Here is a 12,380-nt window from a genome sequence, read left to right as displayed (position 1 = left end):
TCCATGAACTGAATCTCAAGAGAAGGTGGGTCATGCAGCAAGACAATGACCCTAAGCACACAAGTCGTTCTACCAAAGAATGGTTAAAGAAGAATAAAGTTAATGTTTTGGAATGGCCAAGTCAAAGTCCTGACCTTAATCCAATGGAAATGTTGTGGAAGGACCTGAAGCGAGCAGTTCATGTGAGGAAACCCACCAACATCCCAGAGTTGAAGCTGTTCTGTACGGAGGAACGGGCTAAAATTCCTCCAAGCCGGTGTGCAGGACTGATCAACAGTTACCGCAAACGTTTAGTTGCAGTTATTGCTGCACAAGGGGGTCACACCAGATACTGAAAGCAAAGGTTCACATACTTTTGCCACTCACAGATACGTCATATTTGGATCATTTTCCTCAATAAATAAATGACCAAGTATAATATTTTTGTCTCATTTGTTTAACTGGGTTCTCTTTATCTACTTTTAGGACTTGTGTGAAAATCTGATGATGTTTTAGGTCATATTTATGCAGAAATATAGAAAATTCTAAAGGGTTCACAAACTTTCAAGCTCCACTGTATAAATGGAACAAATTTATAACAAAGTTCTAAATTGTTTTGTCTGGCAAAACAAACCTCGCCCGGTAGCACTTAGGATGAATATGAAGGAAGATATCGCGAAAAAACAATTTGGACCTTTTTGATGACCTTGACCTTGTGTGTGAACATACTTGGCCAATAAACATGGTTGTGATTCTGATTTGCACACCGTATTGCTCTCAGCCAACCAGAACACACCATACTGCTCTCAGCCAACCAGAACACACCATACTGCTCTCAGCCAATCAGAACACATCTGAATGAATATGAAGAAAGGTATCGTGAAAAAACGATTTTGACCTTTTTGGTGACCTTGACTGGATGACCCTCAAAATGTTGGAAGTTCTATTTGCCCATCCATCCTGAAAGTTTCATGAAGATTGGTCCAGCCATTTTCCCATAACATCGTTTATACAAAAACAAACAAACAAACAAACAAACCCAATTGAAAACAATACCTCGCCCCCTGGTGGACTCCGTCCCGGGCGAAGTAATAAATGTTAAACTGATTTGTTTTCTTTAACGAAACAAAACACTCAGAAATCCATTTGCTGCACTCAAAGCAAATCAAAATCATTCCTTCTGCATGGTGTCGATGAGATGTTAATGCAGCACTAGATATCCCATAGCCATGAAATCAGTCTTTTAATTGGCTTCAAGTTTGAGATTTATTAGTAGGTATTTTTTCCACAACCTTCGTGGCTGAATTCTCCATTCTGATTGGTCAGAAGGTGTCGATTCATTTTCTAGGATTCTCTAACAGAAGCTCTGACAGTAGTGCAGCTACAAATCACATTATCATTTCTAGAGTAATTAACAAAATAAAGTAATCCTTGACAAACTATTGTTGTATAAGAGGAATAACTGAACATCACTTCAGGACACGTTGTTACTTGGCAAATAATCAACTTCAGGGTGGTTACAGTTGCTTCACTTCATCACACTGATTATTTTTCTATACATACTGAGCTCTTTTTGTTGTAGAGTGTTGGTATTTTTAGCAGCATTTTTCGTGATATCGCTTGAAATTCTCTTTACGTCAAGGTAAAGACGACAATGACTCAAATCAAAATCAAGTCAGGCGGTGCGCGTTCATGCATTTTGGAACAGTGGATACTTTCAAACTCTAACTATAATTCTTGCTGGTTTCTCCAAAGTGACCTCCCCTGCCTTTAAAATGACATTTCAAAAAGTGTTTTCACTTCCACAAGTGTTTTTTAAAAAACTCCTGCACTCTCTGCCAAGCATCAACCTGTGCAGCTGCATGAGCTTTCGGTTCTCCTCCAAAAGTGACCACTTGATTCACAGCAGCATGGAACCCATATGGGTGATGGGGCATGTAGGGGACTTCCAAAAAGTGCCCTGCTGTCGGATAACACACCATGTCGTAGTTTGCTTTTCCGTGTGCTTGGAGTCTGCTGCAAGCTTGCTCTGCAAAAAAGGTGCTGTTCCAGTTCCTGTCATCTCCTGACACTAGGAACAGGAAGTTGCATTTGGCACGCTCGATAGGGATCACGGTGGCACGGTTCTCCTCCTCCTCCATTGGGTCATTCAGGATATCTCGGATATCCAAGATGCCAGATTTTGTTACTCTTATTCTCTCGGAATTGCCGATGAAACCCGGGATCACCATGTCTTTATAATGGAGAGGGAATATGACATTGGCGTTGCAGGTGTTGATGCAGACGGTGGCTGAGATATTGGGAAGGAAGGAGGCCATCGACAAAGCCAGGTCTCCACTTTTTGAAATCGACACTATTCCTATTCCAGTTTTTTTCACCTGCAGAAAAAATAAATCTAACAATCACAAGCTGTACATCACTTAACCAATTCAGTGTTCAGTCTAAAACGTTTACTAACCTTGGGCTGCATCTGCAGAAACGTTACACCTTCCTCAAAGTACTCCAGATCGAGTTTATCCACCATTTTGGGCATGTCCTGGTATCCGTAGAAAGCCAAAGCAAACACCACAAATCCTTTGTTTGCCAGTAGAGCTGCTCGCGGCTCACACACTGTGCCTCCTAAAGTGTACAGGTCTATAATTCCAGGGAACGGACCTTCACCTGGAAAACACATCATCAAGTCTATCATCACATTTCTTGCTTATAAACAAAGGTGTCTGTTGGGGAACTATCACGGATCCTATAATATACAGTATTTGTCGATGATATCATTTTTCTCTAATCTTTTCGACGCATCTGTACCAAGGGTGCCAATAATTCTGGAACTGACTATGATTGGAAAGCTTATTAATCTTTCACAGTTTGGGTCAGACACCTTAGAGACAGAGGTTTTGACGGGGGTACTTTAAATAATTGTTATGGGTCAATTATTAGTGCATAGTTTAGTTTTAGTTGCAAGTGTCTAGCGTCATTGGATCCAAAATGTTATGTATTATTATTTGTATAATTACAGAAAAGCTCTATACTTAAGAGAACATTTCTGGTTTTTGCGACCGTACATATGAACGGCGTCCGTGTATCCACAGGGAACCTGATCATAAGTGCAAGGCACTACATCTCAAACACCTGACCACCGGGACAACAAAATTTGCATAAAATCTTTATTTCCATAAGATAGACGGGTTTTTATCCAGTGCTTATTTTTCATTTGCTTTTTAAAAAAATAACGTGGGATTATTTACTAACACATTTTATGGAAAATATTCACAACAGTTTCATAGAAAATAACACGAGTTAAAACAGTTTTATTAGTCCGCTCGCTTGTTGGACAGTTGACAGTTTGTGCTGTGTAACGATGATAGACGGATGTAATCGCAGGTAGTTTTACTGAAAACATGCAAACCAGAGACAAATGGAGGCACAGTCGAAAACCAGACAGTGGTGGAGTGAGGCACGGACAGGATATCAGAGGAAATACAATACTCACAGTCCAAAAACACAAAACAGGGTCAAAACCAGAAAAGTGACACAAAATACAAGGCTTTTGCAAAGTCTGTGGGTTACGTTACTCAAAATGTCTGCGCTGTGATTGAACTCTAATCAGGAACAGGTCCAAGGCAATGAGTCCTAATGGTGCTGTGTGTGCATGGACGTGAGAGATGAAACCAGACGACTGTTTGACGTATCGAGTGCAATGATTCTGGATGGTAACTCTACAGTACTGATGTAAAGTGAAAGCGCGGGTTCACTGCTGTCCACCAGGCACCCAGCAGAGTCACACCATAAAAAATATCATGGTGTTGTTTCCGTCGCATGGTATGCAGCGTCTAAGAAAGGCATAAATATGTATCGTAACTGCGATGTGCATCTCATTATTGGTCTCACTGGTCACAAGACAACGCAGCGAGTGTCTTATTGAGGTGAAAAACACGACTTCGTTCATGGTGCTGCAAGATGATTATTCTATTCAGGGTGATTTTGTGCCCTTGGGAATATTTTGTTCACAAAGTCATCAAGAGCTCTGATTTTAGACAGTGAATAAATGTCTATTTTTTTCGCGGTCCAAATCCTGTGCTCTGATTGGCTGGCGAGCGGGTCCGTATCCTACGGTACGGACCCTGGTTACGGACCTCTGGCAACTCGCTCGTTCACAACAACAACAAACATAGTAGCATTTTTTGTCAACATTTATCTTTTTTTAATAAGATTTATTTATAAGATTATCAAAAGTCTTATACATTTTTGCCAGCATTTCTCAGGAGAATAGCATTAATTTTACAGCATGGATAGCGATAATGACAGTGTTCACAGCGAAAGTGAGTTTTACTACCCTGAGGAAGAAGAAATAATAGAAGACATTTCAGGAGAAAGCTAAAAACCTGTAACTTGCTAACACCGAGCAAAAACATGGCTGAATCCTGAATGACTCGATTTTGTATAAATAGGGGACGACATAGGCGGCAAAATGTAGTTTTTTTCCTGCCATGGAAGTGCACTTGTATACCGAGGAGGAAGCCATTTGCATTACAGCCGTGAATGAGGATTCAAAATGGCGGCTCGGCTCGGTTTTCCCTTTCGGGCGCTCTCGTTTTCTGTTAGAATTTGGTAAAGAAAAAAAATAAATATATTATTTACCAGCTTAAGGTCGGTCCGTATGATGAAATACCGTGACCTCGGCCTTAAATACTGACCTCGGCCCAGAGGGCCTCGCTCAGTACTTTCAAGACCTCGGTCACGGTATTTCACCATACGGACCTCCCAGCTGGGAAATAACACACTAAAATTTATGCTTTTTTTGGCAACTGCCTATTTTTTATGTGTATTCAGGGGCGCAGATAGGATTTTTGAACTGGGGGGGACTGAGCTGTCAGCAAATGATTCCATTTTGTGTGTGTGTGTGTATATATATATATATATATATATATATATATATATATATATATATATACACACACATACACACACACACACACACACCCCCGTTCAAAAGTTTGGGGTCATTTTGAAATGTCCTTATTTTTGAAAGAAAAGCACTGTTCTTTTCAATGAAGATCACTTTAAACTAATCAGAAATCCACTCTATACATTGCTAATGTGCTAAATGACTATTCTAGCTGCAAATGTCTGGTTTTTGGTGCAATATCTCCATAGGTGTATAGAGGCCCATTTCCAGCAACTCTCACTCCAGTGTTCTAATGGTACAATGTGTTTGCTCATTGCCTCAGAAGGCTAATGGATGATTAGAAAACCCTTGTACAATCATGTTAGCACAGCTGAAAACAGTTGAGCTCTTTAGAGAAGCTATAAAACTGACCTTCCTTTGAGCAGATTGAGTTTCTGGAGCATCACATTTGTGGGGTCGATTAAATGCTCAAAATGGCCAGAAAAATGTCTTGACTATATTTTCTATTCATTTTACAACTTATGGTGGTAAATAAGTGTGTGACTTTTCATGGAAAGTACAAAATTGTCTGGGTGACCCCAAACTTTTGAACGGTAGTGTGTATACATGTTATTTCACCTCCCTCACTGCCATCACCAGGAACTACCTGCAGGCCAGGACAATGATAACATTTTAACGTAGCCTATGGAAATCCAAAGTTTACACATTATCATCATGCACAGAAATTGCAAAACTAGTTTTAAAACCGCTAAGTTCCAACTGTTAAACATAGCGAGAGGCTGGGCTACGCGTGTGTGTGTAAAGTGTAAACCAGTGCATCCTGACTTTCTAACTATGCCTGTGTGTTGCGTGAGCGGCAGTCAGTCAACAACTGTTCGCAAAGTTTCCTTATGAAACAATATGCTCGCTGAAATTATGGCAGGGAACGCCAGATTAAACATTAAAACTGCTTTCTGAGCACTGTATCTACAGGCTACCACCGAAAGAAGGAGGCTACCAGAAAGGCATCTCTACTCCGTACGATTTTACTTTCACTACGACATTACTTTGAACAGACTATCAAAAAATTGCAAGGTGATATGATAAAGTAAGGCACAGTTTACTTACAGTGGTTTTTTTTTTTTTTTGAAAAAACGATGCAATCGTTTTCTGCCTTTTGGCACCCTTCATCATGCTGTGTTGGGGTCCTGAACTAGGAGGAGCTGTCCCCGATATGCCTGTCAAACTTGTTGTGGGTAACCATAGCAACCAAGCTCGAGCTTGCAACCCGTGCAGTCTGCGCAGTTGCAACTATGTATGTACTGCTGTGCACCTCAATAAACCAAATGGTAATTAGTCTTTTGATTTTTCCGTGAGGTTTGCCTTATGCAAAGAAAGACAGCATAGACGTTTTTTCCTTCCTACAAGTGGGGGGGACCGAACGAGGTGAATTTAAATCTGGGTGGGACGAATCCCCCCCCCGTCCCCCCCTCTATCTGCGCCCGTGTGTGTATTCCTATGTATACTACATTTACCACTTGGTAGAATGATGAAGAACAGGTTAAAAAACAAAACAAAAAACAGGTGAGCTGGAGCCAATCACAGCTGGCATTGTATGAGAGGTGGGGTTCACCTTGGGAAGATCGCCAATCAATCATGGGGATAACACAGAGAGACAGACAGACAGACAGACAGACAGACTCACACTTATGGGCAATTTAGAGTAGCCAGTTGGCCTAGGTGGGGTTTACATTAGACCGTATCAGTGGATCATCAGATTAACGTTTTTAAAAACGATTAGCGTGCACACAGCAACGCCAATACACGATTCACGTGCACACAGCAACACCAATACACGGATACGCTAATCACATGACTAATTCGGCACGCAAGTTGAGAAATGTGTCAGTGCGGCTCATCGCTTCCTCCTCAGCGGCTGCGCTCCAAATCACTCCGCCCTGAACAGCGAGTGCCCTCTGGAGGGTGCGCACTCCGGCCCTGCGCAGCTCACAGAGCGCGCGAGTGAAGCGCACGAGCAGTGATTCGGGACTGAGCCGCTGTGCGCAAGTCACTTACCACTTGCAAGTGGAAGGATGGCAAGCCTAAAGACAATCATAACTACACAATGGGCAGTATTTGCATCAGTATTTTCATACTTTTATACTCTTTAATGAAAGGTGATACAAGGCGGAAGTCCGCGCCGTTTTTCAGCAGTCGCGTCACATGACCAACGCCAGCGAATCAGGAAGGTGGATGTCACAGTGACGTTGTCCAATGACGACGCCAGCTAGAGCTCAGCACAGCGTATCCGCGTATTCTCAATGTTTACACAGCACCGGACCAGACACGATCTGGATTGAATACGTGGACCCTGGCGGATTCCCGTTTCCCGGCGTTTTAATGTAAACAGACAGTGCATCCGCGAAGAAAACGAGACAGATACGGTCTAATGTAAACTTGGCCTTGGAGTAGCCAGTTGGCCTAGTCTACATGTTTTTGGACTGTTGGAGAAAACCCCTACAGGCACAAGGAGAACATGTTACTCCATACAGAAAGACCCCTGTCAGCTATGAGGTTCAAACCCAGAACCTTCTGGCTGTGAGGTGATTGTGCTGACCACTACACTGCCTTATTATTATTATTATTGAGAAGAATTAGTTTCTTGCACAAAAAAAAAAGGTGACCCCATATTGCTGAACTTCTGAGGCCTCAGGGACTGAGCTGGCGCTCCTGAGATGCTGGAGATGGACCATGAACTGACCAGGTGGTATGAAGAGAGTTCCCCGTAACCTGCCGTCTCTTACAGGGACTCTCTGAACTCCATCAGCCAGAAAGCGCCTCTCGTTGGTGTCTCCACTGAGGATCTGTCCGTCTCTGAGAGCCTCGATGTGGATGAGGACAGGGCTGGACGCGTCTCTCTTCAGCAGCTTCTTGTGAGGACTTTCTGGCATCATGGACCAGAACAATCCCATGGGCTCTACCCCCGTGTAGGAGCCACCCGTGGACGGCTGGCGGCTCACATCCACGTGTCCTCGCTTGTCTGCCTGGTATGTAGCAGTGGCCTTGAAAACAACCCCTTTGTCATCCTGGTGTTTGGATCGCAGCTCCACGTGTTGTCCAGGAGGCAAACCGTTCAATTTAATCTGCACTGCTTCATCGAAGAAACAGCTGCTGCTCGGCAGGATGTGAAGCTGAACTCCAGAAGCAGCAGAGCTCAGATACCGTGTAAATCCTCTCGCCCTCAAGTACAGCGCCATGTCTAGGGTTTGTAATCGGGTTGCCAGATCCTTCTAAATAAATCCTCCAGCTGCAGGAACAGGTGGGAGGGTTTTACTTCTGATCATGCCATGGACTCATTTGCATATCTTTGCAAACCAGAACAAATTTACATACACAAGGAGGATTTCATTTAAAAACAGAATCAGAATCGAGTTTTATTGCCCAAGTACGTTCTCACATACAAGGAATTTGCTTTGGTGATTGGTGCTTGAACAGCTAAGGCTGCTGGGCCATAGAAGGTTCACGCTGCACACTGCACGCTACACGCGTGTAAAGAAAAGTGGACAAACGTAGCATGACTTGCTCTGGGCAATAGAACGGCGTTCACGTTGCACGCTGCACGCTGCACACTTCACGCGTGAAGCGAGAAATGAACATGCACACTTTTTTCTAGGCGTGAAGATGGAAATTCCAGTCAATGCATGCGGTCACCGCCGCGCCAGCCAATCAGAACGGGTCTAGGGAGATAACTCTATGCTTTCAGGGGAAAACTTCAGAAAAAATATAATTGAATGGTATAATTGAAAAATAGTTCTTCATCGGGATTGTCAAGCAGATTCTAGAATGTTCGGTGAAATTCACCACGGGTTTCTCTCAGAAGGAAGTGTTCTCGGCTCCAAATTCTGTTCCTTTTTCTCTTCCTCTGTCTCAGTAAAAGCAGAATGAGGCAATCGTCGTCATCCGAAGAGTCCATATTGTTGGTTACTCGGTCAAAGTAGAACAGACGCAACACGTGAACATCCAAGCATGAAGTTTAATGGCCCAGGGTCCGGTTCTTCACGTGACCGTGTAGCGTGCAGCATGCAGCGTGAACCTTCTATGGCCCAGCTGCCTAAGATAGAAGAATTTAGCAAAGACAAAAATAGGTACCTTATGGGTACATGTGGCTACTGCTTATAAATAAAATTGTTTTCTGATACCATGTCCATACAGCATATATATATATATATATATATATATATATATATATATATATATATATATTAGTGCTATCAAAAATGCCACGTTATTAACGCGTTAACTTGACTCAATTTTAACGGCAATAATTTTTTTATCGCGAGATTAACGCTCTGTGACATGATGCCACGCCCCGCACAGCCAGAGTCCTCTGCCCTCCCCCGAAGAGCCACGGCGCTCGGCTTAGGTTTCGTTTTCCCATCTGCGGCTCCAGCCCCACTTTGCAGTGGCTGTGACAAGACGTGTTATGCTCTGCAATTAAAAAAAAAAAAACATTGGTACAACCAGTGTTCGAACTATGCCGATATTTTCGGGGGGTTCCTTTTTTTCCCTTGGGGGGGTGCTTGCGCTTGTCTCAGAGCTCGGATCTCCATCGCGCGCTCACTTCGGATATGCAAATGCTTCCCGTTACACACGATTGCTATGTCAATAAACATCATTTTGCCAGTATTTTAGAGACCCCCCAACATTTCCCAAATCATGTTTTCAAGGGATCTCATGTCTGTTTCAGGGGATCTCGGATCCCCCGAGTACCCCCGTAGTTCGAACGGTGAGCAAGCCCATTCACTTTTTTATGCTGATAAGAGAATTACAATGGTTTTTCATGTGACAAAAATGTGCGATTAAATTGCGATTAATCGCGAGTTAACTATGACAGTCGAGACATTAATCGCGATTAAATATTTTAATCGCTTGACAGCACTAATATATATATATATATATATATCCATTATATCCATTATCTCTAGCCGCTTTATCCTGTCCTACAGGGTCACAGGCAGGCTGGAGCCTATCCCAGCTGACTACGGGCGAAAGGCAGGGTACACCCTGGACAAGCCGCCAGGTCATCACAGGGCTGACACAGAGACAAACAACTATTCACACTCACATTCACACCTATGGCGGCACGGTGGTGTAGTGGTTAGCGCTGTCGCCTCACAGCAAGAAGGTCCGGGTTCGAGCCCCGTGGCCGGCGAGGGCCTTTCTGTGCGGAGTTTGCATGTTCTCCCCGTGGGTTTCCTCCGGGTGCTCCGGTTTCCCCCACAATCCAAAGACATGCAGGTTAGGTTAACTGGTGACTCTAAATTGACTGTAGGTGTGAATGGCTGTCTGTGTCTATGTGTCAGCCCTCCAGCTTGCCTGCGGAACAGGATAAAGTGGCTAGAGATAATGAGATGAGATTCACACCTATGGTCAATTTAGAGCCACCTAACCTGCATGTCTTTGGACTGAAACCCATGCAGAGGACATGCAAATCCATACAGAAAGGCCCCTGTTGACTAATGGGCTCGAACACACTCTGTGAGGCAATAGCCACAAAAATGAACAACTTAAAATCGTACTGAAGTCATTTTTAAACTTGCTTTATTTCTTAATTAACGTGTTATTCAATTGCATTTTCGGTTTTAGTAACCTTATATCGTGACTCGTATTGGCAACGATCTCATTATCTCATTATCTCTCTAGCCGCTTTATCTTTCTACAGGGTCGCAGGCAAGCTGGAGCCTATCCCAGCTGACTACGGGCGAAAGGCGGGGTACACCCTGGACAAGTCGCCAGGTCATCACAAGGCTGACACATAGACACAGACAACCATTTACACTCACATTCACACCTACGGTCAATTTAGAGTCACCAGTTAACCTAACCTGCATGTCTTTGGACTGTGGGGGAAACCGGAGCACCCGGAGGAAACCCACGCGGACACGGGGAGAACATGCAAACTCCGCACAGAAAGACCCTCGCCGGCCACGGGGCTCGAACCCGGACCTTCTTGCTGTGAGGCGACAGCGCTAACCACTACACCACCGTGCCGCCGTATTGGCAACTAATTGCAATTAAATATTATACTTATCGGCCTATTCGGTGTTTAGCCGTGTTGAATGTAATTCGTTTGGTCCACGGCAGGCGTCGCTTATCCGCGTGATCTTCACGAGACTTGTGCGAGACTTCGAAACGTGACGTGTCAGCCAGGTGTCAGTGCCGCCATTTTGAAAACTTTTTTTCCGAATGAAATATTGCACAAAAACGAGTTTAAATGACGATTACTGCCGACTTTTTTCAAACTTTCCTGATCGCTATCAAAACAAACAAAACTTCCGACTTGATTACGTCAGCGTTCGAAAGAGGGCGCGCGTGTCTTTTGACAACGCTGGCAGATGTTGGTTGCTTTGATTTGCGCTGTACGTTTTACTTCCGTCCTACGATGTCTCGCACAGGTCTCGACGAATCTCGTTTACGGCCGTTGCTTTGACATACCGTACGGACTGATATACTACAGAGCATATTTCAAACACTCATAACTTGCTATAGCAGCGACAAAATAGCGATCAAAAATGCATTCCGATATTTAATAAAATGAGATAAATAGAATTTTAATAATGAAAAATTTGCCTTCAGTTCTCCTTTAAAAATCACAGAAGTAAACAAGTGTTGCCAGGCAAAACAAACCTTGCCCGGTAGCACTTATGATGAATATGAAGGAAGATATCGCTGAAAAAAATCGGTCCCCTATGGGTCCATGTGGCTACTGCTTATAAATAAAATAGTTTTCTGATCCCATGTCCATACAGTAAATATCGCATATATATTTATTCTATGAGGCAGTAGCCACAAAAATGAAGCGTAATCCAAAAATGAACAATTTAAAAATCACAGAAGTAAAATATACCAAGTGTCTGTACTTTATATTATTCTACTCTTACCTCTTACAGTTTTCGAAACTGAAACCTCCAAACCAAGGCTGACATACACACGCTGTCGCCATGACCCAAACTCTTATTTCCCGGAAATGGCCCGGCGCTAGAGCTCAGTGGAACGCACTTTCCGTCTGTAATAAGCATAAACATGTCTGAAAGTGATTTCTTCAGTCTAGTCCATTTATTTCGAATGGTGAACCGAATTGTATACACTCACTGGCCATTTTAATAGGAACACCTGTGTGCGTATGCGTGATTGTTACACTCATTCTTACATTCTTACAACACGATGACACAGTAGGCATATCAGGTGAAAATTCAAATTCAGTCCAAATTGCTTGAAACTGGTCTCGTTGAATTCAGAATTGAATGCAGAACAGACTTTTTACAGAATTAAAATATGTGTATCCGTTCTTCAGATATTACAAATCGAAGACTGAAGAAACGGCTTACTTTTTAGAAAACTGCCGTAATATTCTGTATAAGGGTCACATGGTCCAAAATGGGCCTCATTAACCAATGAGATCAAATGTTTTTTCTTAATAACTTTTTTCTATTTTTCGAGATATTTACATAGAAATTGG

General features: G+C 43.0%; 1 protein-coding gene across 1 annotated transcript; it reads right to left on the bottom strand.

Annotated features, from left to right (window-relative positions):
- Positions 1 to 516: 516 nt before the first annotated feature.
- Positions 517 to 8,130, bottom strand: acot20 (acyl-CoA thioesterase 20). Its single transcript, XM_060916341.1, has 3 exons — positions 7,623 to 8,130; positions 2,438 to 2,640; positions 517 to 2,357 (listed from the first exon to the last, which is right to left on the bottom strand). Exons 1-3 carry the CDS (start codon positions 8,116 to 8,118, stop codon positions 1,776 to 1,778), a joined length of 1,281 nt encoding a protein of 426 aa, XP_060772324.1. The 5' UTR covers positions 8,119 to 8,130; the 3' UTR covers positions 517 to 1,775.
- Positions 8,131 to 12,380: the final 4,250 nt, after the last annotated feature.

This window comes from Neoarius graeffei, chromosome 3 (assembly GCF_027579695.1).
Source record: "Neoarius graeffei isolate fNeoGra1 chromosome 3, fNeoGra1.pri, whole genome shotgun sequence".
Classification (NCBI taxonomy): domain Eukaryota; kingdom Metazoa; phylum Chordata; class Actinopteri; order Siluriformes; family Ariidae; genus Neoarius; species Neoarius graeffei.
The sequence above is the reverse complement of the archived record's forward strand: the minus strand, read 5'-3'. Positions and strand labels throughout refer to the sequence as shown.

What these genes read in the sequence shown, in the direction of transcription:
- acot20 (XM_060916341.1), bottom strand. Translation starts at nt 8,118, where the DNA reads ATGGCGCTGTACTTGAGGGCGAGAGGATTTACACGGTATCTGAGCTCT. An exon ending in AACTCTCTTCATACCACCTG is followed by an intron (nt 2,641 to 7,622) that starts GTCAGTTCATGG and finishes TGTGTTTTCCAG; the next exon opens with GTGAAGGTCCGTTCCCTGGA. An exon ending in TTCTGCAGATGCAGCCCAAG is followed by an intron (nt 2,358 to 2,437) that starts GTTAGTAAACGT and finishes TTTTTTCTGCAG; the next exon opens with GTGAAAAAAACTGGAATAGG.